General features: G+C 36.6%; 1 protein-coding gene across 1 annotated transcript in view; it reads left to right on the top strand.

The window, feature by feature from the left end:
• The window catches only part of atrnl1a (attractin-like 1a), a 250,528-nt gene that overhangs the window by 213,074 nt on the left and 11,353 nt on the right, over positions 1 to 26,101 (top strand). Inside the window, exon 29 of the mRNA XM_081351271.1 lies at positions 23,843 to 23,951. Coding sequence (XP_081207397.1) covers positions 23,843 to 23,951 — 109 coding nt within the window. The remainder of the gene's footprint in view (positions 1 to 23,842; positions 23,952 to 26,101) is intronic.

The raw sequence follows: 26,101 nt of genomic DNA, 5'->3' as shown, positions 1-26,101 counted from the left end.
CATCACTTAACCCTTATTTCTAGGTTAACAAATGTCAATTTCTTAACAGACTTAATCAAAACTCACAAACCCTACTTAACTTAACCTTGACCTTAGTCGTTTGTCGTCCCTTGAGGTCAAAGTGCCCTTGGAGGGCATTTCACGTCCATTTGGATTCTTCCCAGTCAAGCCCAATATTGATGGTGAAAGGCGATGCTTAGAAAAGTGCATACACAGATCACAGTCTATTATCCATATTAGCAGCTTTTTGACTTCATTCCTTTCCCTGTTTCCACTCAGCACTTTTGCTGCTCTGAGAGTTATTTGACTTTGCCCTGTCTCATGTTCAGCTGATCCTGCATGTTACTGTAAAACAGACATTTATCTGCTGCACAAGCCAGATCCGAACCAGATGTTCTCTTGACTGACAGGTGAAACTAAATAGTGTCTCATTCTGTTGTCCCTCTGGCACAGCAGGTTAACAAGTCAACATATGCTTGTACAAAGTGACAGAAGATTGTATTTCAAATAAATGAAAAGGAGAAGAAGAGGTTGACAGAATATTTGTGAACATTATGAAACATATAGACATATTCTGTTGCTTTTTATGGAAGGATGATGGGGAAACTGTTCTTGTCATTTATGTCCTTTTGCAAAGCTAAGTTTCCAGTAATATTGTTTTCCAATCAATCGTAAGAGCTAATTGACTTTTGGCCAATCATACTCATCTTTATTTAATAATATAATTTTAACTGAATTAATTACATGATATGCCAAATAAAATAGTTAATCAATTACAGTAGTTAATCAGTTACAGTAGTTAATCACACATCAGTATTTGCTGAGAAAAGTCCCTTGACATTTATGTTTACCTTGTCTTGCATGTCGAGGATACTGTGTCATGTTTATTATTTTTTTAAATATGTATTTGTTGTTATTATTATTAGTTATTTTAATTAATTACTAGCAAATTATTGATAATATATATTTAATTTAATCATTGTTTAATTTTAATTATTTAGTCACACTAAATTAACACATTTGAATTTGTTGCCCAGATATTAATTGAATTGGATGTACCTTGTGTTTTTGATGCAGGAAAGAACTCATTAGTGTTTGATCTTGGTTACTGACAAGCTTTCTCCGTCAGCACTGTACATTGCAGTCAAAGTTTCATTGGCTGTTTAGCCAATATTAGTTAAAGAGAGTCTGGGAAAGAGCCATTAGCCGATAGGGCTGGTTCAATAGTCTTGTAGTCCAGGGGTCATAAACCTTTTATCAATCAATCGATCCATTAGCAGTCTTAATATCACTCTATGTTTGACTGTACCTGAGCTATATCTGCTCAGAAAAGATAAGAGTGTATATCACAGTCCTCTCATGAAGGCCTGATTGGTCAGTGTGTGTAATTACTATGTGGACACACACTGTTAATGGATTTAATGTACAGTACAGTATATTTATTCAGCGCAGATAAGAGACATGCACATTGTTAACTTTTGTGGTAAAAGATGAATAAGTAAGTGATGTTCAGGTGAAACTCTATTTAAAATGTTTTCAGGTCATTAAGTTTTGTGATTTCCATGTTTATTGATAAGTAATGTGTATATTTATAAGCACAACTGGAACATTGTGTTGTAAATATTTAGTATTCAAACAACTTCAGTTGATAGACTTGTTGATAGCTTGCCCACCAAATCTACGCTGTCTGTCTGAAATAAAATATGTATAATATATAAATCTATTGATAGTGTGTGTGTGTGTGTGTGTGTGTGTGTGTGTGTGTGTGTGTGTGTGTGTGTGTGTGTGTGTGTGTGTGTGTGTGTGTGTGTGTGTGTGTGTGTGTATAAAAATGGCTTTAAAAAATAAATCTGCATCGTTTATCCTTTTGATCTTTCATTAAAAAAATTGGCAAAATCCTAACCTTTCATTTCAGTAAAAAAAAATTTAAGTGGGGGAGGAAATCACATTATGAAATAAATGTTTTTCTCCAAAACACGTTGGCCACAATTATTGATACCCTTTTATTAAATACCTTTTTGCAATCTCCTTTTGACAAGATACCAGCTCTGAGTCTTCTCCTATAATGCCTGATGAGTTTGGAGAACGCCTGACAAGAGATCAGAGACCATTCCTCCATACAGAATCTCTCCAGATCCTTCAGATTCCCAGATCCATGTTTGTGCTTCTTCTCTTCAGTTCAGGCCACTCATCAGGTCAGGGAACTGGGACGGTCATGGCAGAAGCTTCATTTTGTGCTGATTTTGATGTTTGTTTTGGATCGTTGTCCTGATGGAAGATCCAACCATGGCCCATTATAAGATTTCTAGCAGAAGGCATCCGGTTTTGATTTTTTATCTGTTGATATTTGATAGAATCCACGATGCCATGTATCTGAATAAGAAGTCCAGGACCTCCAGCAGAAAAATAGGCCCACAACATTACAGATCCAATTGTATATTAAATTGTACATATGGGGTACTTTTTATCCTTGTGTTCACCAAACCCATCTACTGTGTTTGCTGCCAAAAAGCTATTTTTTTAGTCTCATCTGACCACAGAACCCTGTGCCGTTTGAAGTTCCAGTCGTGTCTGACAACTGAATATGCTGGAGTTTGTTTTTGGATGAGCGAGGAGCATTTTTCTTGAAACCCTCCCAAACAACATGTGGGGATGTAGGGGTTGTTTGATTATTATTATTTTTTTAATAGGCTTTCTGACCCCAAGACTCAACTAATCTCTGCAATTCTCCATCTGTGATTATTGAAGAGTCTTTGGCCACTCAAACTTTCCTCCTCACCATCCATTAAGACAATATAGACACATGTCCTCTTCCTGGCAGATTCGTAACATCTTTAGTTGATTATAACTTCTTAATTATTGCCCTGATGGTCAAAATGGGGCTAAAAAAACTTTAGCTATTTTCTTACAGCCACTTTCTATTTTGTGAAGCTCAACAATCTTTTGCTGCACATCAGAACTATATTCTTTGGTTTTATTCATTGTGATGGATGATTATGTGAATTTGGCCTTTGTGTTTCCTCATATATAAACTCCTGTGAAACAAGAAGTCATAGCTGGACATGTTCCTAGTCACCCTGGTGTGCTAAAAAAAGGTAAATATTAATGGGAATATACAGTACTTCAGAGATATTTTATTCATAAAAAATGATAGGGGTATCAATAATTGTGGCCAACGTGTTTTGGAGAAAAACATTCATTTCATAATGTGATCCCCCCCCCCCCCACACACACACACTTTCAATTCTTTTACTTCAATGAAAGGTTAGATTTTTGCCAATTTTTTGAATGAAATATCAAAAGGATAAACGATGCAGATTTATTTTTTACAGCCATTTTTGATCATATTTACCAGGGGTATGATTAATTCTGAGCATGACTGTGTGTATAATGCTAACCCTTAAAAAAAGTCTGTCTATGCATTAATATAATAATTACTTTATTAATTATACTGTATAATTACTTTATTACAAGGTGTCGTTGTTACCATGTAATTACACATTTAAGTACTGAATAACAATTATTAACATCATATACTTATAGGGTTAGGTTTAGGGTTAGTAATTATGCATAATTTACTGTTATTACTATAGTATGTAACATATGTAACAAGCACACTGTAAAATAAAGTGTTAACCTGAATAACAGCAATTTACTTATTGTAAAGATTTAACTAATTTACTTATTGTAAAGTGATACCTTGTTCTTTATAATTCTTTTGCACTTTAATCTTTTTGGGGGGAAAATTACTTTCATAAATGTTTTGTGTATTGCTTTATTCTATTATAATGTTCAGTTTGTTATATAAGAAAAAAGTTATTAAACCTGTTATAGTATGACAACACGTTTTTTGCAACTTATTTCAATATCGCGATAATTCTGTATACCGTGATAAAAGCTTTAGCAATTATCGCAACATGAAAATTTGCCGTCACATGCCTACTCCATAATGCATTCACGCGCATTTTCATCGGTCTGACTTGAATCGACACCTTCATTTTTCAGTGATGTACTGCTGTTGGAAGAGGCTGTGATTCCAGTCTGCCCTAGAGATTAGTAATGCTTAAGAGTTAAACCCTCCTTTGTCAAGGAGATTCAGAGTCTTAGGTCAAAAACCCTGAAGGGGCCTGTCAGGAAAAATGCTTTCATCCAAAATGCTACTGCTCATCAAGAGTGTCTTTGCAAATCCTGATTGCTTCTCTTTTAGCTTTTAAAGATCAAAAGGTAAAAAAAAAAAAAAAAAATGGGACAAAATGTTTTATTTTTAAGAATATTCTTAAAATTCTTAAAGGCGGTATATAATATAATTAATTTACTTCTATGGGTTTGGCAGATGTTTTCATCCAAAGGGACTTGCTTTGCATTAAGAACTGAACCCATGACTTTGGCATTGCTAGCACTATACTCTATTCCTTAGCTTTTTTTAAACTATTTCTTGGAGTAGTTGTTGTCTTGATATTTGCAATGTGTGTCTTTATGTTGTTTCAGTTTAAAATGACTAAAGCTCAAAAATACACACACAAATATATATATATATATATATATTAGGGCTGTCAAAAGATTAATCGTGATTAATCACATCCAAAATAAAAGTTTGTGTTTACATAATATTTGTGTGTGTACTGTGTATAATTATTTTGTATATATAAATACACACACATGCATGTGTATATTTAAGAAATATTTGCATACATATACTGTATATATTTATATATAATTTATATTATATATAAATATAATTTTTTTATATATAAATTACACATTTTTCTTAAATATATACAAGCATGTGTGTGTATTTATATATACAAATTTAATTATACACAGTACACACACATATATTATTTAAACACAAACTTTTATTTTGGATGCGATTAATCGCGATTAATATTTTGACAGCCCTAATATATATATATATATGGTGTAGAAATTAAATATTGCCCATTTATCAGTTATTTTTCTGTATCTTCCTGAATTGTATTATTCATTTTTTATTTGTTCATCCCTATATTTATCTGTTTAATGTAATTTAAGCTAACACAGAAGTGTGAAATAGAAAAAGATCAAATGCATATAAGGGAGATTAAAAGAGAAAGAGTGGAAGAAAATAAAGAGTAAAGATATATCTTCCAGAGACAGAGGCACTTTACACATAACTGCGATAACGGCTCTTTAATCTGTGCTCAAATATGTTGTTTTGCAAAGCTTTATTTTTGCCTAGACTGTAAGTAATTATGTTGTTCATCAACAACAGATGTCTCCGTCACAGATGACACGGCCCTGGGTTGAATTTGTATCATCTTCCATAACTGGCACAGGGCATTCATATGTTGAAGCAGGTTTAGACTGCAGTTGGTTTCGCACCCATAACTTTCTGCATGGGTGAATTTAATTTCTTTCAGTACTTCCTTAAACTGCCTCTGCCTCTCCATTAAGAGTTTCTCTTATTTCCTAATGACAGCTGTGTTTCTTCTCTCCCTTCGTGTTTTTAATCAATAGCTTCATTCTCACAGCGAACCGAAAAAATCAATATTGGATTTGGAGCAAACAGTTTCTGAAATGTTTGGCCGTGTAATGTTTCATGCTTGTTTTTCTTCCGTACTTGTGAGCCGCCCATGTCTGAGACTCTGAAATTGCATTCATCTTCACTGTTAATAGCGGGAGAGGGAGTGAAGGAAACACTCCACCTTTTGTTTTGGAAGGGAGAAGTCTTGGCTTTTGCCGAGCATTAAGAAGATGATTAATTTGTTGTTCGTGTGTACCGACCTCTCTACCCCAGAGCATTTAATAGGATGGCACTTACTCTCCTTCTGTCTCTCTGTTTCCCTGTCTGCAATTAAAATGGAAATTTGGCAATGGGCCTCAGTGACAGGACGGTCCTTTTTTATATCCAGGAACTGGCTAATGAATCTGTCTGTGGAGTGGAGCTCCACATAACCAACACAATGAGCTCCCCTAAGACCTTGTGCTGTGCACTACTGGATGCCTGGAGCATGCTGGGAGGAATGTTGGAGGCCAAATGTGACTGAAGTGGAAAGGCAAACTCCCTACAGTTGTATATGTTTTTCAAGCAGTAATTCAAGTGCGGTAACACTCTCTCTTTTGTGTTCTCTCGCTGGGAACGATCACCCAGCTTCAGAATACTGCTGTCAGTTCTGGTTTAGAGTGCTGTATGCACAACATGACAGCTTCGTTCTATAAAAGCAATGGTCGACAATTGTTCTCCTAGTTTTTTGTGATATCTTTTTTATTTTATTTTTTTGCACCAGTGCTTTATGCTGAGCTGTTAGACACGGTATATACAGTAAATTATTCAGGGCTTCCTTAAAGAGATGGGTTGCCCAAAATATTATTTCTGTCATCTTTTTTCACCCTCATGTCATTACAAACCTTGACTCTCTTTCCTCTGTGGAACACAAAAGATTGAAAAATATCAGGGTTTTTTTCTCTTCCCTATTTTTTGGAAGTCAAAGCCAATGAACTTCATTGGCTTTCATTTTATTGACTAAAATATCCAAGTTTAAACACTCTTCAAGATCAGGTGAATCATCCTTTTAAGACCAAATTAGCTGATTAATTCAGGCAACTCAATGACTAATTAATTGTTTTTATTCCAATGAAATTAATGTACTATATTTTAGTTCAATAATGTTTAAATAGTATTGCTTATTCTCCTTTTTCTATAACTAAAGTGAATCTTTTTTTTTTTTATTGAAATTTTCAGGATAAAAGTACATTTCAGGACAGTCAGTTTATCTTTCATTGAATATTTTTGGCAAATCTTTCTCTGTATATCAGAGCCAAAACTTGATTGCAGTTATTTTTAATGTTTGGCCTGGAAACAAATCTGATTCAAAGTTTACTAACTCTATACACTTCCTATGAAACTAAATTAACACAGTTTCTAGTAACTCTTCACTGGAGAAACAAGAAATTGAGGCTGATTTTGAGTTCAGCAAAACAAACAACAGCTCTGTTTATTGCAAGGTACATGCGATTTCATATATATATATTTATTATTATTATTATTTATTATTATTATTATTATTATTATTTTTTTTTTTTACATTATCAAAAAACAAAACAAACATAATTTAGTATTATTTATAAGCTGTTTTCTCATGGGAGCAAAAATGTGAAATTTGATCACGTAAGATTGTTCTTTGCAGGCAACATGAGTTTTGCAATTATTTTATTTTATTATTATGGGGGAACAGAAGATTGTCCCAGTATATTATTTGACTGTTAGGTCATTGACTTTCCAAGTGTTTTTGTACTTGTTTATAAGTTACCATCGTTAAATTCCTTCTAAAATTAAATAAGTAGTTGCAGGATTAGCCAGAGTTAGTGAAGTTTGTGGCATCATATCTTAAATAAAGTTAAACTGCAAGTGGTCAAAGTTGTGTCTTAAGCCTGGAACACACCAAGCCGACGCCGACGAACTAGCGCTGATGAAAGCCGACTGTGTTGTCGCCTCGCGTCGGGGTAAAAGTGCACTTGAACACACCGAGAGAACTCCTGCCGACTGTTAGCTAGAAAGCGGGTTCTGCGCCTGCGTGTAAATGAGACAACTGTCTATTTTTGCAGATATATTCGTCTATATTCGTTATTCAAAAAGGGAAACGGACGCTGCCGGCTGCAAATACACAAACGTAAACAAAGCAGTGCGCGCTTACCGTTTTGAACATCAATCCTGCTAAACACTTTCTTTATTCCACTCCGCTCGTGTTAATATTGAAATATTCGCCAAGGAACACTCAGGTAAGATGACGTAACATTAGAACAGCCTTCTATCTGTACCGTTTTGACTTTGCTCGCTGTTTTGCTATTATTCTCGTGCACTGCCTCCTTCACTAAGCTGAACAGCCAATCAGAGTTCCCTCTTTCACCGACGGCCCGACGCCGATTCAACATGTCGAATCGGCCGTTACAAAGCCGACGAGGACCAATTTCAGCCGACGGAGGGGAACACACCGAGAAGATTTAGTCGGCCGACGCACGGAAACTGCCCGACGGCCGACCGTCGGCTTGGTGTGTTCCAGGCTTTAAAGTTTGCAACATATTTCTGTGACATATTCAGTGCTTACTAGTGATGCGCGGGTCGGCTTTTTTTCCAACCCGCGGGTCCCGCTTTTATGAAATTATTTGGCCCGCCCCAGCCCGCCCCGCACCACTGTATCTATTTTTACAACCCGCCCCGCCCCGCACCCGCGAACATTAAATAGACATATTAGGCATTGTAATGTAAATGAAAACAGCCTTTATTTCAGCCTGAAAGTGCTTGGAAACATCGCCAACTGGCAATAACAGACGATTCTGAATATGAACCATAAATCAGGTCATATTAATAAGATAATGATTTAAACATTTTCAATATTTACAAAGCAGCGTTTGTATTCATCTAATTCATCATTCACCTTTTTTTCTTTTAATTATGTAAAATCCCGACCTCAATTTCTCCCGCACCTCATCTTCCATCTTCACTTTTATTTCTCCGTCTTTGTTGTTGTGGCTGGCGGCGGGAGCTGCTTGGCGCGAGCTGCTTTGCGCGAGCTGTGTCACGTGACGCCAAAGGTTTGGGGAAATCACGCAAGTTGCATTGCTACGGCGTTATCAAAGAACCTACTAAAAAATATGATTAGATTGATATTCCCAAATATTTAATATGGGCTGGACATTGCATGCAACATATATGGATTTTTATTTTATTTTGTTTTTAATGACCCGCCCCAACCCGCCCCGCAAATAAAGTGACAATTTCTTTACCCGCCCCAACCCGACCCGCGGGCTACCCGCGGGGCCCGCGGGTTATGAGACGACCCGCGCATCACTAGTGCTTACTGCATCTTGCACAAAAAGTTAACAAATGGAATCCTCTAGTTTCTCTCGTGGTTGGCTGCAGAACGGATGTTTCTGTAATAATTTAAACAAGCTTTTAATTTTTTTGCAGAGTAAATTGCACAATGCGGAAGATTTTATGTGTGATGTTACATTTTCTGATTCAGAAAGCAGATTGCAGCTCTGAATTACTGACAGAAATTACCAAAAAAAAAAAAAAAACATTCAGGACACGTAATACGCATGTGCATGACGTCATCGTCTTCAGAGATTCGCGTTTTTGTTGTTTACATGGAGACCGTTTCAAAAACTTGCACTTTGAAATCCGTTTTCAAAACTTTGTGTTTTACGTTTATGTTTTACTTTTTAGTTGAAAACGGTGTCATGTAAACAGCCCCTAGGTCACTGGACGGAACCAAAAACACAATGAAAACAACAGAAAGGGGTATACTCGTAACAAAACCAAAGCACACCTATCATGCCGCCCACGCCCATCAAAATGAATGGGAATACCAAAGGATAGCTTTCTCTAAGTATTACAGACCTGTGACCCATTTTTAAGTGGCGACCCACCGGTTGAAAATCACTGATTTAGACCACTCAGTTCAAAAAAGCACAGCTACAAGGCAACCAGAAGCACAACAGCTAGCCTGACTGTGGCTTGCAGGCTAAAAATGAAAGACACTCGGCGAGAGTGTTTCTGACACGCTTCGGATAACCTGCCAGCCACCCGCATCCCTCTATTTTATTTAATCTCCTTCTCTCTCCCTTCTCTCTCACGTTCACTGTCTCTCCCCATCTTTCTCTCTCAGGATCTCTTTCTCACACTCTCTCCATCTCTCTCTCTCAACCAGCAGATGGCCTGTTTGCCTTTTTGTCGCCCTCTCAACTCCAATCATTTCCAGCATTTTTGCTCTCTGTCAGGCCAGCTCAGCACAAACAGGCACACACACACTCACGCTAATGTGTTTCCCAAGGTACTGACAGGTATATGAGTAAGTGTGCCTGGCGCCGTAAGGCAAACATGACGGGCTGGTGTGGAGTCTGCTCAGTTTTACAACATTACTGATGCACAGACAGAAACATAACACAGACCTGAACCTAGGAGCTGTTAAACTTTCAGTCAAGTATGAGATTCAATCTAAGCCTGATGGATCTGTATAATACATTATTTAAATCTATGTATCTGGTGGTGGCATATCTGAACATTTAAATGGGGAATGACACTCTTTAACACACACGCTGTCTTAATACTGTCAGAATAAAGATATACACTGTCTGTAGATATAATAGATTTTTAAAATCAAAAGTTGCATTTGTTAAAGTCCTCCTGTAGTCAATCATTTTACCCCTAACCCTCTGGGGTCTAAGGTGTTTTTGGGGTCCTTGAGATGTTCTGACATGCCCTGACATTTTTGCTTTTTTCAGTTGCTTATAAACATATTAATGGCAAAAAAAAAATACACACTATTTAGCACAAACAGGGCTACCATGAAATGTGAGCAACAAGAATGTACATGTCTGCATTTTTGAGAGAATAATGTTTATGCGTGGTTATTGAAAAAACTAAAAACTAAAGTTTCTGAAATAAGGCCATAAAACACATTCTAAATATGTGCCTATAAGACTTTTGTCTAAAAGATGTCATCGCCTAGTGTTTTTTCTTCAAAATGAAGTGAAAATCACCCTGCCTTATCATTCACATAACACAATACATTGATTTGAATTTTGCAAAGCACTTTCTGTTTGGAAAGGCCATATGCGGAGTGGGTGTCAACGGTCATGTATATGTAGTGGTTCACACCTGAGGAGACAATGGGGCCCGCATACTTAATTAGCCATTCATTCAGGTGAGTCACTGAGCCACAAGAATGCAAGAGCAACAGTTGGAAGCATCTCAATTCTTTTATATTTTTCCTCATATTGTGCTTGCAATTTGGCCTATAATATCCAAGGAAAACATGTCTAGTAATTGTGCAGTTAATTCTCATACTGTATTTTCAGTTTTGGAATATTTATGTGCTCCCCAAATTTGTCAATAATAAAACACAATAAAAGTTATTTAAAGAAAAGGCTTATATTTACCTTTTAATAGTTTGTTTACATCTACCTTGTAAATATATTTTTTTATTAAAAAGGTTACAATTACAACAACAATTCAAGTGTAATCTTTCTTTGTAAAAACTAAAGTATACATTTTATCATACATATTTCAAAGTTAAGGATTTGATTGATTATTTGATAACTTTATTTTTGACAAAACATATTATATTTAACATAAGCAAATATTGGCAAACAAAAGCTTATTTGAGGTGGCAGATATTTTACATTAAAAATTTATAATCTATCCAAAACTAATCAACGAAATGTTGTCTTTCATATGTCTGTAACATAGGTCTTTCATTTTTATTATAAGAAATATAAATGTTAATTTGCAGTTTAAATCCAGGAAATTTGTTAATGAAAAAATTATTAAAAGTAAGATACAATTGATACAAAACGAAATTCGTTTTAAAGAAAGGATTTGTACTTTCTGTTTTGAGGTCTCTGTGAAAGTTTGAAAGTCTTTTAGTGATTTTTTAGAGCGCTCGCGTCCATAATGGAGAACTGTCACGTAATATTGTTTTTTCCTCATAAATGCAAACACGAAAAATAAAAGACAAAAGACTTTTAAGTAAAACTTACTTCGCTCTTCAATATGCTGCCGTTCGTCGTCTGAGTTACAATCTTCCTCTGAGGAAAAGGTGCATTCTTCCTCGCCGTCCAGAATCATCTGAAGGGAGTCTTTATTACCGGAGAAGCGTGTCATACTCAAAACGCGATGAACTATCAGTAAGTCTGATGAAGAAACTTTTTATGGCATTGATCAGGGGGCGGGTGCGCTGCATACTAGATCATCTAACGATTTACATGTGAATCGCGCCGGGGGCGGGGCGGCCGCAGCTGATTATAGAGATAATGAGGCAGAAGGAAAAACGGTACCTCTCCTTGCTTTCAAACGGATTACATGAGTTGAAAACAATTGTTTTTTATATAAATTACTTCATTTAAAAGAGGAGATTTCAAGCTTCATAAAGACATATCTCACGTGCCTGTGTGAGAAGTATTCGCTGAGTTATGATTCATTTTCGGACGCGTTTCAGAATGGAAGACACGGACAGAGAGAAGGCAGAACTCGCTTCGTGTTTATTTTTCTTTATTTGGCGAAAAGCACAACACTTTGTTTTTATTGTGAGTGTACACAAAAATAATACACACTTAACAGGATAGATTGATGTATAACACAAGCATATAAGATAAAAATTAATATTTTTATTTTATTATTTTTTTGCACTCATACGGAAAAAAACGAGCCTATCGCGCCGGCGCGATAGCCGACCTCAGGGGGTTAAAACTCACCTTTGATCACCAAAATGACATATTTAAATGTTTTTTCCTTGAAAGAAAATTCTTTTTGCCTTAAAATAGCTTGAATGTAACTACATCCTTGCCTCGTTTAGTATACGCGATTCTATGAATATGTAAATTAGCCCCGCCTCCACTCACTCACACCAGCTCAGAGATCCACTCATTGACGTGATTGGTTACAAGGTAGTTTGTGACATCATAAAGACCAGCGATTTCAAACCACGTTTTTGAGACTGTCTTTGGTTCACTGTATACTTAGAAAATACTCATCAATGGTGTTGACTTATGAATTTACACAAGGTTTGTCTTAAAGCATATTGAAAACAACATTAAAACCTTGATTTTCACCACAGGGGGACTTTAACATTGTGGACTTTAACACACTGTGAACTAACATAAACATGAACATTTTTATTAAGCAACATTAACAGTGGAGAATCATCCAACATAATTGCAAATACATATTTTATTAATATTGCAAAGATGTTATTGACATGTCCTTTCACATGTAGTAGTGGCACGACTGAGTCCCATTTGCCCCATTATATATTCTGTGGTGGAAATACCAAATGTCCCTCTGGTATTTTCAGGATTCAGCCTACCACTGAACTCAAACTGAAGGTCAATGCTTACTGAAGCAAAAGATTTTTTTTGAGTTTTTTTTTTTTTTTGAAAGAAAGAAAGAAATTGACACAAGTGAAAATAAAGAAATTTATAATATGAAAAATATTAAGCAGCTTTTCAACATGAAATGTTTTTTGCACATTAAATCAGCATATCAGAATGACTGAAGGATCATGTGATACTGAAAACTTTATAGTTATAGTTATCAATATAGTTATTGTCCTTGGTGTGAATGGGCCTTAAAGGGCACCTATTATGCAAAATTTACTTTTACATGGTGTTTGAACATAAATGTGTGTTGGAAGTGTGTTTACACAACCACATAATGAGAGGGCACCCAGTGCTTTTTTTTTAAATCCCCATAAATCATAAGCAGTCTCAGAATAACCCATTCTCAGATTCGGGGCAATGTGACGTACTTTTGCACAAGCCCCTCCCACGACTGTTGACTGACACTGCCGTATGAGTATATAGACCCGAGTATATAGAGTGAGCTGTAGCGGCACAGGCCACCATTGTTTTGACGCTGGAGTAGCTGGTAGACAAGAATGTCTCCTAAGCGATTGAGGTGTTTTGTTATAAGATGTAAAAATGAACACAGCAGTCTTCATTTACTCTCGTTGTTACTCGAAGATTGATCTGTACCAACTGTTCGTGATCCAGCTTACAGTCTACAGAGATAGGCAGAAATGAAAGTGAGAGCGCGCACTTTATGACATCTCATCGAGTCGTTTTACTGATATAAAGTTTACCAGTTTATTAAGCACCCCCTGAAAAGTTGTGTATATATTTGTTTATTGTTAGTTGTAACAAGTTTTTTTGTTTAATTCGCTCATTTGGACGTGGTCCGCTACAACAGGCAACAGACTAATAGTGGATAAAAGCAGATGACAAATAAGCTATAACCGTAATTAAACTAAACTATACCAGTTATATCGCCATACATTCTCTGGCTCTGTAGGCATTATTGTCCGACTTTGGGTCGAAATGAACACCGCTACTGAGAGTTTCTGTTCTGATGTTATCATTCCATGAGATAAGATTGTCCAGCCACTGAGCACAAGCTCGTGAGGCTCCGCCCTCTGGGCCGGCAGCAGCAGCTCATTTGCATTTAAAGGGATAGTTCACTTTGAAATTAAATTTTGGTATGTTTTAGCTTACCTCAAGGGCATCCAAGATGTAGGTGTCTTTGTTTCCGCAGTAATTTCAATTTTGATATTTTTAGGTCAAACCGTTCTTGTCTGTCAGTCGTATAATGCAGGTCTATGGTCACCACCTCAAAGAGCATGCACAGAGAAGTCCAAATTAAACAATTCCCCATCGTATGTACACATTGATGGCCTAAGACACGAAACGAGCGGTTTGTGTGAGAAAACTAACAGTATTTATATCGTTTTTACCTCTTGTACACTTTCCGGCGCTTGCACAGACTAAGCCTGAACGCGCGCACACGTCACACACCAGGAAGCGCACGCAGCCTCAGATCACTTGGACGTGGTTGTGTAAAGGTAAAAACGATATAAATACTGTTCGTTTTCTCACACAAACCGCTCGTTTCGTGTCTTAGGCCATCAATGTGTACTTACGATGGGGAATTGTTTAATTTGGACTTCTCTGTGCATGCTCTTTGAGGTGGTGACCATAGACCTGCATTATATGACTGACAGACAAGAACGGTTTGACTTAAAAATATCAAAATTGAAACTACTGCTGAAACAGACACCTACATCTTGGATGCCCTTGAGGTAAGCTAAAACATACCAAAATTTAATTTCAAAGTGAACTATCCCTTTAAAGGGATACACACTAAAACGGCGCGTTTTTCTCAGCCCCAAAAAGTGACAATTTAAACATGCTGTAAAAAATTATCTGTTGGGTATTTTGAGCTAAAACTTCACATACACACTCTGAAATTATATATATTAAGCAATATATTTATATATATATATTACAGAGTTAATTTTGGGTTTTGTATATGTCAATAAAGTACAGAGTAGTCCTGTTGTTTTTACCAGTTATACAATTATTATTTTTAATTACATTTTAAACATGACATTTTGAATTTTGCTCATTCATGAAACACAAGCAGAACATAGTCATTCACACATAGTCATTTTACGAAGGATTTCATTCTGCTTGTGTTTTCACACACTAAACGCAGCGTAGTCACACGGCGTAGTGGGAGGTCACATCATAAAGCATTTTGGCCCCGATTTACACCTGGATTTAGTGCTGTCCACTTGTGATCTGAAACCTGAGTTGAATGTTGTTAAACTAATTTACTAGTCTTTCTATAGAAATACTTTCATTTAGGATATATAAAGTATAGTAATGCAATTCTCTTTGTGCTGTAATGTTTTGCACAAGACTTTAACTGGGTGCACAAGACTTTAACTGGGTGCTTGACAACCATTTTTTGCACAACCAGGTATTGCTTCAATGCCCTAATTCTGGCCCTAAGACACTGCTATTTGACTACTGAAAAGCTGAGGTATCTCTCTTAAGGCCTCTTTTAAGTTAATTAAGAATTTCACCATTGAACCACCATCACTTTGTGGAAGAAATGCAGCAAACTTTGTCAGAGTTTTCATGACTTCATGATACCCCAGAGGTAGATGACAGGGCTGAGAGCTTCAGAGTAAACAGTGTTAACTACAGTGCAGTCTGAGGCCACCCTTACAACTTCTTTAAATTGCCTTTTTCTTACTGCTTGTCTAATTGCTTGTCATTTAGCAGGCAGTTACATGTCATTTAGCAGGAGTTTATTATCCATAACAACTTACAGTACACTAATTACAGAGTCTCACTAGTACAGCAAGGGGTTAAGTGCCTCTCTCAAAGGCACAGTGTTCATAGAACCGGATGTTGGGATCAATGCTGTGATTTCAGTAACCCTCCATTATATCATGGGGGCTCTACAGGCTTTTCATTTCAGTTTTTAGAAGAAATGTTTATTTTAAAGTGTCTCACTTTAAAGTGCGGTTATTGTTTTCATGATGAATACTTTAATATGATTATGTCTAAATAATAGTTTAGTAGTTCAGTAGTTATGCAGCTAAATAATGTATTAGAATAGCGTTTGAATGACAAGGCCTATTGCATTTTTTAAATTGGCTTCAGAAATATTTTCTATAGCATAGTTTGCTTTAAAATTGACTTCCTAAAAACTATATCTTTCTTAAGACCTTAAAACTGAATGGCAGCAATTTAAAATCACATTCTGATTAAAACTAAAATTTACTACATTGTTATTGCACATTAATTGGATAGATGCTGTTTTCAATCATCTTATATAATAATGCACAAAGATATGTAACATTTCGTATTTAAGTATGAGTATGTGAAACTATTGTATAATATTTATCATTTATAATATTGATCAAGTTATCTTCATTGTGTTGGATGATTGCACCACACTTTTTTTCATTGTACACTGTAAAAATATTTGTCTGGAAGTTAAACACATTAAAAAAAGTCACATCTCTTACTTTAAACTTAACTGAACACTTTTGTTGTATGTGATGGCTTCTTGATGTGAGATATATATACAGTATATATATATATATATATATATATATATATATATATATATATATATATATATATATATATACAGTGAGGAAAATAAGTATTTGAACACCCTGCTATTTTGCAAGTTCTCCCACTTAGAAATCATGGAGGGGTCTGAAATTGTCATCGTAGGTGCATGTCCACTGTGAGAGACATAATAAAAAAAAAAAAAAAAAAAAATCCAGAAATCGCAATGTATGATTTTTTAACTATTTATTTGTATGATACAGCTGCAAATAAGTATTTGAACACCTGAGAAAATCAATGTTAATATTTGGTACAGTAGCCTTTGTTTGCAATTACAGAGGTCAAACGTTTTCTGTAGTTTTTCACCAGGTTTGCACACACTGCAGGAGGGATTTTGGCCCACTCCTCCACACAGATCTTCTCTAGATCAGTCAGGTTTCTGGGCTGTCGCTGAGAAACACGGAGTTTGAGCTCCCTCCAAAGATTCTCTATTGGGTTTAGGTCTGGAGACGGGCTAGGCCATGCCAGAACCTTGATATGCTTCTTACAGAGCCACTCCTTGGTTATCCTGGCTGTGTGCTTCGGGTCATTGTCATGTTGGAAGACCCAGCCTCGACCCATCTTCAATGCCCTAACTGAGGGAAGGAGGTTGTTCCCCAAAATCTCGCAATACATGGCCCCGGTCATCCTCTGCTTAATACAGTGCAGTCACCCTGTCCCATGTGCAGAAAAACACCCCAAAGCATGATGCTACCACCCCCATGCTTCACAGTAGGGATGGTGTTCTTGGGATGGTACTCATCATTCTTCTTCCTCCAAACACGTTTAGTGGAATTATGACCAAAAAGTTCTATTTTGGTCTCATCTGACCACATGACTTTCTCCCATGACTCCTCTTGATCCAAATGGTCATTGGCAAACTTAAGACGGGCCTTGACATGTAAGAGATTTCAGGTGAGAGTTGTCCTAGACGTGGCGTGGCGCGGCGCGGCGCTGAGCTGCGCGTCCGGTGTGCGACCCGCTTTAGTGTATTACCAACAGTAACCTTGGAAACGGTGGTCCCAGCTCTTTTCAGGTCATTGACCAGCTCCTCCCGTGTAGTTCTGGGCTGATTTCTCACCTTTCTTAGGATCATTGAGACCCCACGAGGTGAGATCTTGCATGGAGCCCCAGTCCGAGGGAGATTGACAGTCATGTTTAGCTTCTTCCATTTTCTAATGATTGCTCCAACAGTGGACCTTTTTTCACCAAGCTGCTTGGCAATTTCCCCGTAGCCCTTTCCAGCCTTGTGGAGGTGTACAATTTTGTCTCTAGTGTCTTTGGACAGCTCTTTGGTCTTGGCCATGTTAGTAGTTGGATTCTTACTGATTGTATGGGGTGGACAGGTGTCTTTATGCAGCTAACAACCTCAAACAGGTGCATCTAATTTAGGATAATAAATGGAGTGGAGGTGGACATTTTAAAGGCAGAATAACAGGTCTTTGAGGGTCAGAATTCTAGCTGATAGACAGGTGTTCAAATACTTATTTGCAGCTGTATCATACAAATAAATAGTTAAAAAATCATACATTGTGATTTCTGGATTTTTTTTTTAGATTATGTCTCTCACAGTGGACATGCACCTACGATGACAATTTCAGACCCCTCCATGATTTCTAAGTGGGAGAACTTGCAAAATAGCAGGGTGTTCAAATACTTATTTTCCTCACTGTATATATATATATATATATATATATATATATATATATATATATATATATATATATATATATATATATATAAATTGTGGTGCCATAATGTGTAATACCTATGTGAAATAAAATCAGGTGTAAAACTATTGCAAAGTGTAGACAGCATTGTCCGGGACGTAATTTTAAATAGATAGTTAAATTCCAGCCAACAGAAGAAGTAAACTGTAGACTGTCTTTGTTTTGCCATAATGTTTTCTCAGCACTGCTGATCATGCTTTACGTCCCATACGGTATATACATCCCAGTTCTTGAAGGGTAGACATCTGTTTTGGTTGACAGAGAAAATATGGCAAAGACACTTGAAACATACTCCACTGAATTGTTTTGGATTTGAATGTATTTGACCAGCTCTCTCTTTCTCCCCATTCATAATTTAATTTATTAAATTTATATTTATTCATTCGGCAGACACTTTTTCCAAAGCGACTAAAATTTAAGGTGTATATTTTACAGTGTTATTCCCTTGCAACTGAACTCATGATTTTGGCATTGCTAGTGGCATGCTCTTACAGATGGTGCTGCAGGATCTGTCCTCACAGTGTTTATTACCTCTTCATCACTTCATTTGATGAAGCCTTCACGCTTTATCCCTCCATGATTCACAGACCTGATGGCCACTCAACAAACGTTCCCACTGTTTTAAAGTCCTTCTTTGTGAACGAAGCAGGGACTTCACATTCAGGGACTGATGAAGTTCTGGCTATAACATACGACTGATGTGGGCGCATAATGTTTGAAGGCAGCACATTCAGAATTCAGGACGCACCACCTACCTCAAAATCCCATAGAGCAGTCAGAGCCCCTTAGGGCTGTTCAGCCTCTCTGAAGTGGGAAGACGGAGAGGGAAATGCAGAAAGTTTGCTAAAAAGCAAGCTCTTCCACATAAAGCACATAATGCCTCAGGTGAAGGATGTTAACACAAATGCAACTTTTTAACAAGCCTATTGTTTTTCTAAATGTCAAATATTCCAATATCAAAACATAAAGGAAGTCTTTAGTGGACGTACCATTAAAAATTCCTTTGGGAGTAAGTGTGTCGACTGTTTTGGTATTTTTATATACTGTATAATATTTTTCATGCACCTGTATCAGGTTTTTTTTTTTTTTTTTTTGTATTTGAGTGTTTTTTAGCATTTGTAAATGTCAAATATTGAAATTACTTTCCACCGGTCATGAAATGTCCAACACTATAAATGTCGCATATGAATATCCACCCATATCTTTTAGTAGATATTTCTCTAAAGCAACAGCCACTATGGGATCCCATACGAGGTATACCACTGCCCAGGACCTGAAGTCCTCCCCTGAAGGCGCCTTGTGCCCCTTTACTGATTTATATGCTGTATTACTTAGCTTGATTAATTTGGATCACCTCACCACCCGCTTTGAACAGTCAATCTCTCCATTCACACCCTGGATCAATCTGTCATCAAGAGTCCATCACTTCACTGTTAATGCCCTTCTTCTTGAAGGTGTCATTTTAATAAAATAGCTATTAACGAGGATTAAAATTAAATGTACAAATATCCTGCCCAGCTCTGGTGGATGAACAGGCTGCTTCAGCAAGTGGGGGATGGATAAATCTGAGCTAATGAAGGCTTTTAAAGAGATTAATGCTTCACCCAAGAGAAGCCAAGTCCTGCTTGGATGCACACTGTCTCTCTATCTCTTCCAGTCACTCCATTTTTCTTCCCCCTTTCCCAATGTTTGGGGCCACTGCAACAGGTGCAAATGTGAATATAGTTCCACTGCCACCTCAAAATAGAATTGAACACTTAATTCACATTTAAAATGTATGACTGTTGTTTAGGGATGCACCAATGTATTGGCAAATAATCTGTATAGGCCTAAAGCAATTATTTTCACTATCGGCCATACAGCTTATAAACAGCCGATGATCAGGACCGATTAAATCCTGTCCATCAGAAGGGGTCAGAAAAACCTCAGACTGCAACTCATACTGTGTGTAAAAAATGTCTCTTGCGTTGAATTTAGGGCTGTCAAAGTTAACGTGACAATAACACATTAACAGTTAAAAATATAGTGACGTTAAAGCAGAGTCTATTTGACCTCATGAATCACCCGTAGTTCAAGCCAGATCTGCGTTTTTTCTACACCAAACATTATTTGTAGCACGCCTCCCATCCAACTATCATAAGGAGCTTTGTGCTTTGCTCTACTTCTGATAAGAAATGTTGTCCATTTTTTCACGAAAATCAAATGATAAAAATATGACGTTGCAGGTCGGTGAAGTGCCTCAGTTCAAGCGGCAATGCAGAGCACGAGATCTCTTCCTCTTTAATACAAGTTATTGGGTTCCCTGTATAGTTTACTTTACAGCATTGAGATCTTTTTTACCTTAAGAAAATTAAACTATCGGTATCGGCAGATATCATTCTAAATAATCGGCTGTTGTTGGTATGGATGAACCACCTGTGTGAACTTGAAAACTTACTTCATACATCCATTAAACATAACTTTATAACCTGTGCCTAAAAGTAATTGCAAAGATGACTAGAAAAGTGAAGTTAGTTCTGAAATCTTTTGTTTGCTCTATTTGTTGGTCACTTGGTTTGATATTGTGGTAACACTTTACAATAAGGTTCATTAGTTAACTATAGTTAACTACCTTAGTTAACATGAACTAAGAATGAACAATACTTCTACAGCATTTATTAATCTTAGTTAATATTAATTTCAACATTTATTAATACGTTATTAAAATCAAATGTTGTATTTGTTAACATTAGTTAATGCACTGTGAACTAACATGAACAGTTGTATTTTTATGAATTAACATTAACAAAGATTAATAAATACTGTAACAAATGTATTGCACATTGTTAGTTCATGTTAATTAATATATTAACTAATGTTAACTAATGAACCTTATTGTAAAGTGTTACTGATATTGTTTCTAATGTAATGATATCCATACATTTTTAGTTGTGTCCTACTTTATTTTATTGTTACAGACAAACTATATGGTATTAGCATTAAATCGCTCCAAAATCTTATTTGTGTATTCTCAAATGAGGAGATATCGAGTGTATAATTCATTGTTATATTAGTATCATATTATGTTTCCTAGAATGTATATAAGGAGATATTGAGTGTATAATTCATTGTTATATTAGTATCATATTATGTTTCCTAGAATGTGGATGTGTTCCAATACTTTAGATAGATGTCAAAGTAAACTCTTTGTAGTTTCTTCCATTTGCATAAATTACATTACTGTATGTCATAATTAGTTGACATAATGTTTATACATTGTCAAACACTCCCCCACCCCTTTTTTTCCTCCATAAGAAGGAACATATTGCTGAGTGCAAAGTTAATGGCCATTGTATTTCAACATCTGTTCCCAAGGCGCGCTCAGTGGCGGGTTCATTTGGAAACTGATGTATGACGGATTGAGGATTAAATGGAACCTATTTCCTTCAAGTTGATGAATTCATCATCTCTGAAACCTAACACAAACATAGGTAGCACAACCTATAATTAGTCTGTACGCTTCAGCACTTAAACCTATTAGCCACATCTGTCAGAGGGAAAGGAGAAAGGGGACAAAAGAATTTGTGCTTAGTCAAATGATATGAGTTTTTAAGAGGGAGAAATAGAAAATAGGCAGATGGGGATAAAAAGAAGTTAAAAAGAAAAATTCTCTGCAGAACTTTTGTAATTGTGCACTACTTGTGCAGACATTGATTTAGAGATCAAAGGTTAAAAGCTTTAGCTGGCAACTACTGAACTGAAGCATCTCTATCACTGAATACCTCAGACAAGATGTAAGTAAACATTGCACTCCTCTTTGACCCCTGCGGTCATTGTACACCTCCCTATAGTCAGACAGTCTGAGGCATTCAATACAACAGCTCACCCTCAGCCGTGACCTTCAGGCCCCTCAAAACAACAGTCGTAAAGCTTGCACAGCATACTGCCTTTTGTCTTCAATTCATTTACTTATAAATTTTGTTTATAAACATTTGCATCATCCCTGATATTTGTTTTGGTAGCTAAATTAGTGTAATATTACACATACTGTATATGAACCCTCGTGGAGTTTTGGAAAAACACCTTAGATGCACTTTTCCACTAAGGTACAAGTGTGAAGATGCACTAGTTGCAAAAGTAGTTGCTCATATGTGTTTAATCACAAAGTTAAAGCTGGCAGATTTCATGTCCTTGCTAGAGTCAATATTTATTTGGAAAGCTGCAATTGTCTGGATAAGAAAACATATAGAAGTAATTTGATTTGGGAGACTGGCATAGAAAATCGTTTTTTTTTTTTACTACGTTTACACTAAACTCTTTAGTTCATGAATCCATAATGGAGAAAAATGACTGAAGCACTGAAGAATCCTGTCCTATGTTAAATTTCCTGTCATTCAAACACACTTTTAATGTGTATAACGGAGCTTCTATAATAAACAAACACCCAGCAGTGGGCCAACTGTATGCATTAATTTTTAAAGCTCTGCCCATTTTGTTTATGCACCATAAACAGCCCTTAAAATGCAAATGAAGGAGAAATCCACTTCCACCACCTGCTGGTGCTTCTCTGTGTAGTTTAGGGATTGGACTGCCCTCATTTACACTCAGTCAATCATAAGCCTTTATTTTACTATCGAATTTTTCACCTAAACAGGTGATGGGATTCCGACATCCGAAGTTTGGTTGTGGGCTTAAACACAAATGAATTAGCCCCTTTACCACGTCGCATGAAAAAAAAAAATCTTAGTTTTAAATGACATTGTCAGGAAAACTATAAACCTGTGGTGCCATCAACCACATACTGCTTTGAATTCACAATTATTGTTTATTGACCATCATACAGCCACCATCTAATAGTCTTGGGTATATACAAGGAAATAAGAGGGTCTTCTCATTCGGTTGGACTACTAGTATAACAAATCGATCATCCTCGATTATCCTTTCTCATGAAATTAGACAATGATGCGAGATGCTCATTCTGAGTTTATTTTTATATGTCTGTGAAGATACAGTATCTTGTTATAAATATGAATGTTTATAGCCATCAAGCCCACGTCATCTGCCTCACCACACGCATTCTAAACAGTGTTGTGTTTGGTAAATGAGTTTTAAGACATTTTGTGTAAGTGAAGAAAGCAAAAAAAATGGCACTTTAGAGATGCTACATCAATTTGAGATCAAAATTTGGCCACCAAGTTTTTCATCAGACTATTACTGATGGCAATTTCATTCAGTGGCATTTTGTTCTTGTGAAGTGCAGTTCATGGCCTGTTCTTTCAGGTGTTTTCATAGAAGGAGTGTGAAATGGTGAAAAGAGCAAGACCATTTACTGATACTCCTTTACTTTTTAAAACAGAAAGCTATTATGAAAAAACTGCAGTGCATCTTTGAACGAGACACGTTTGAAGAAAGAAAATGCTGGAAAGGCTTGACTGAAGCATAAATTACCTTAAATGCAGGCTTTAATGTGTGTGAATTTTCTTAATTGGAAGAATCACAAGTTATGGTATTATGGTTTGTTTGGTTGGGTTTCCCCCCCCCCCCCGAAGTTTGAAGGTCTGTTCACCATTAGTCGAATTAAGAAAGCTTTGCATCATTCTTATACTTTTCTCTTAGTGGCTTTTGTTGCAGAAAACTCTATATCTGTCTTACAGTAAGTTAATCACTCATCTTTTTTTTTTCTTTCTCAGGCTGGTCCCATAGCTGTGGAGCCATGTTCTGGGAATTATGCTGCTGTGCAAACATTGCTGATGAGTCTTCCACGGGCATCTTCTGGAGTGCCTCCCCCTGGCCAGTGTGGTGAGAATTCAACATTCAACATTCATTCTACATCTTAGCTTTGCTGTAGATGAAGTTGCAGTAAATCTTCCACATGCAACTTTAACATGCAGTTGTGTACTCGTTAATAATTTAGATTGGGTATGTTTGTTTACATTAAATTCACTAGAGAAAAACCCTCTAAACCCTATAAAAAATTTCACATGTGCATTGGCCGTAATCAAACCCTGGCAGAGGAATGTGGGCGGAGTTTCAGCTTAGCTTGCAGTTACTTGTTAATATTTTTGATTTGGTAAGTGTATTTATATATTTATATACTTATTTTTAGCTATAGCAAAAATCTCTAAAGCACAGTTAAAAGAAAATGACATTTGCATTTGCTGGGAATCAAACCCTGGCTATTCTGGACCACCAATGCAAATGAATGAGAAATGTGGGCGAGGAGTTTCAGCTTTAAATCTTTTATATATATATATATATATATATATATATATATATATATATATATATATATATATATACTAGATTAAAAAGTGTATAAAATAATAGTAATAATAGAAAGCATTAATTGTAAGATGCTCTGAGCAGCCAGATGGTGTAATTATGACATCTACCAGCAGGCACTAATGAGGCGAGCCAGCCAAACACTGACCCTTTAGATTCTGGCTGTGTACATCTCATATTTTTCTCCTCCTGTCCTTTCTCTTTTTCATCCTCATTTAACCAGCCAAACACTGACCCTTTGGATTCTGGCTGTCTACATCTCATATTTTTTCTCCTCCTGTCCTTTCTCTTGTTCATTCTCATTAATTGATTTTCTCATTGTTTCTGTGGTGTGGTTGTGCTCATCATGTTATCGTGATGAATGAGCTGCTGTAAATGGAACTGCAGCAGGAAGTTGCGGTTCAGAGACATAACACATGCGGCATTCGGCAATCCAGCAACATCCTCTGACTGCAATATGACACCGACACCACTGCACCTCAGTGAAAGACAGAAAAAAATAAAGATAAAGAAAGGGAGGGGTGGGAAAAAGGAGAAAGAGAGGAATAAAGGATTAAAGATGAGGTGAGAACAAGAGATAAAATGCATGTTGGGAGTCCAGTAGTGCTGACTGATCAGAGGAATAAATCTGACAAGGATAATGTTATCCCCGAGGAAAATCAAATCCATATACTCCAACACACTCAGTAAATGTACGCCTTTATCCCTTAAGCCAGCCCCCTTATTCCGGCACAGTAACTCACGCTCGGTCTATGAGGGCCTAATACCTGCTCTTTGATTTAATGAACACTGGCACATGTGAATCTGTAGGCTCCTGCGCTGCTTCTTGTGATAAAGACTGAAAAGGCGTATTTGGCCTCAAGGCATATATGACAGGTTTTTGGAGATGGTTTTGGTGAGAAGCTGGATGCCTTTGTATTTCACAGACACATATAGCAAGAGTGAATCATAAAATATGCAACAACATTTCACCTTGAATTACACTAAAATTTAGACTGATTCGGCCTGCAATGTGTGGTAATGCCACTCGTAGATAATGGAGAACATGTAAACAAGCCTTAGATCAAAAGAGTTCAATATTTTATCAGTGTTAAGGCAGAATTGTGGTTGCCTGAAGGTCTGCTGAAGTATTATTTTCTTAAAGAAGAAGTGTGTCATTGCTGCACCACCCAACAGAATTTCAAAAATAATAATGATTGATGAAAACAATGATTCAAACATTTCCATCTGTGTGGACTGTGTGGATGCAGCCCAAATAGTACACGTCATTTGTACCTAAGATTTGTTGCACTATTTGGGGGTCTAAGAGGTGGCAACACACAAAGTTAGCCTGTTGCATATATGAACTATTCAAAAATGGAAAATGGCCATAAAAACATCAGAACATTGAGATGAATTGACTAAAATGGGTATGTGAGGAGGAAGGTACCTCAGACTTGAGTTTGAACGGCAGGTGAAAAGAAAACATAGGCTTCAGGTCGCTATTCCATTTGGCACTGCTAGTGGGGCAAAAAATGATATACTTCTCCTTTAGCATACTGTAAAAAAGAATGTCTGTCTTGTCAACGCAAAGCAAGGAGATTGCTGTGGTTCAATACAAAATCAATGTGTGTATATTTAACATCAGTTATATATATAATATCAGTTATATATCAATCATTGCCTAG

Source organism: Scardinius erythrophthalmus, assembly GCF_964197995.2.
Source record: "Scardinius erythrophthalmus genome assembly, chromosome: 21".
In the NCBI taxonomy this organism is placed as follows: Eukaryota; Metazoa; Chordata; class Actinopteri; order Cypriniformes; family Leuciscidae; genus Scardinius; species Scardinius erythrophthalmus.
The sequence above is the reverse complement of the archived record's forward strand: the minus strand, read 5'-3'. Positions and strand labels throughout refer to the sequence as shown.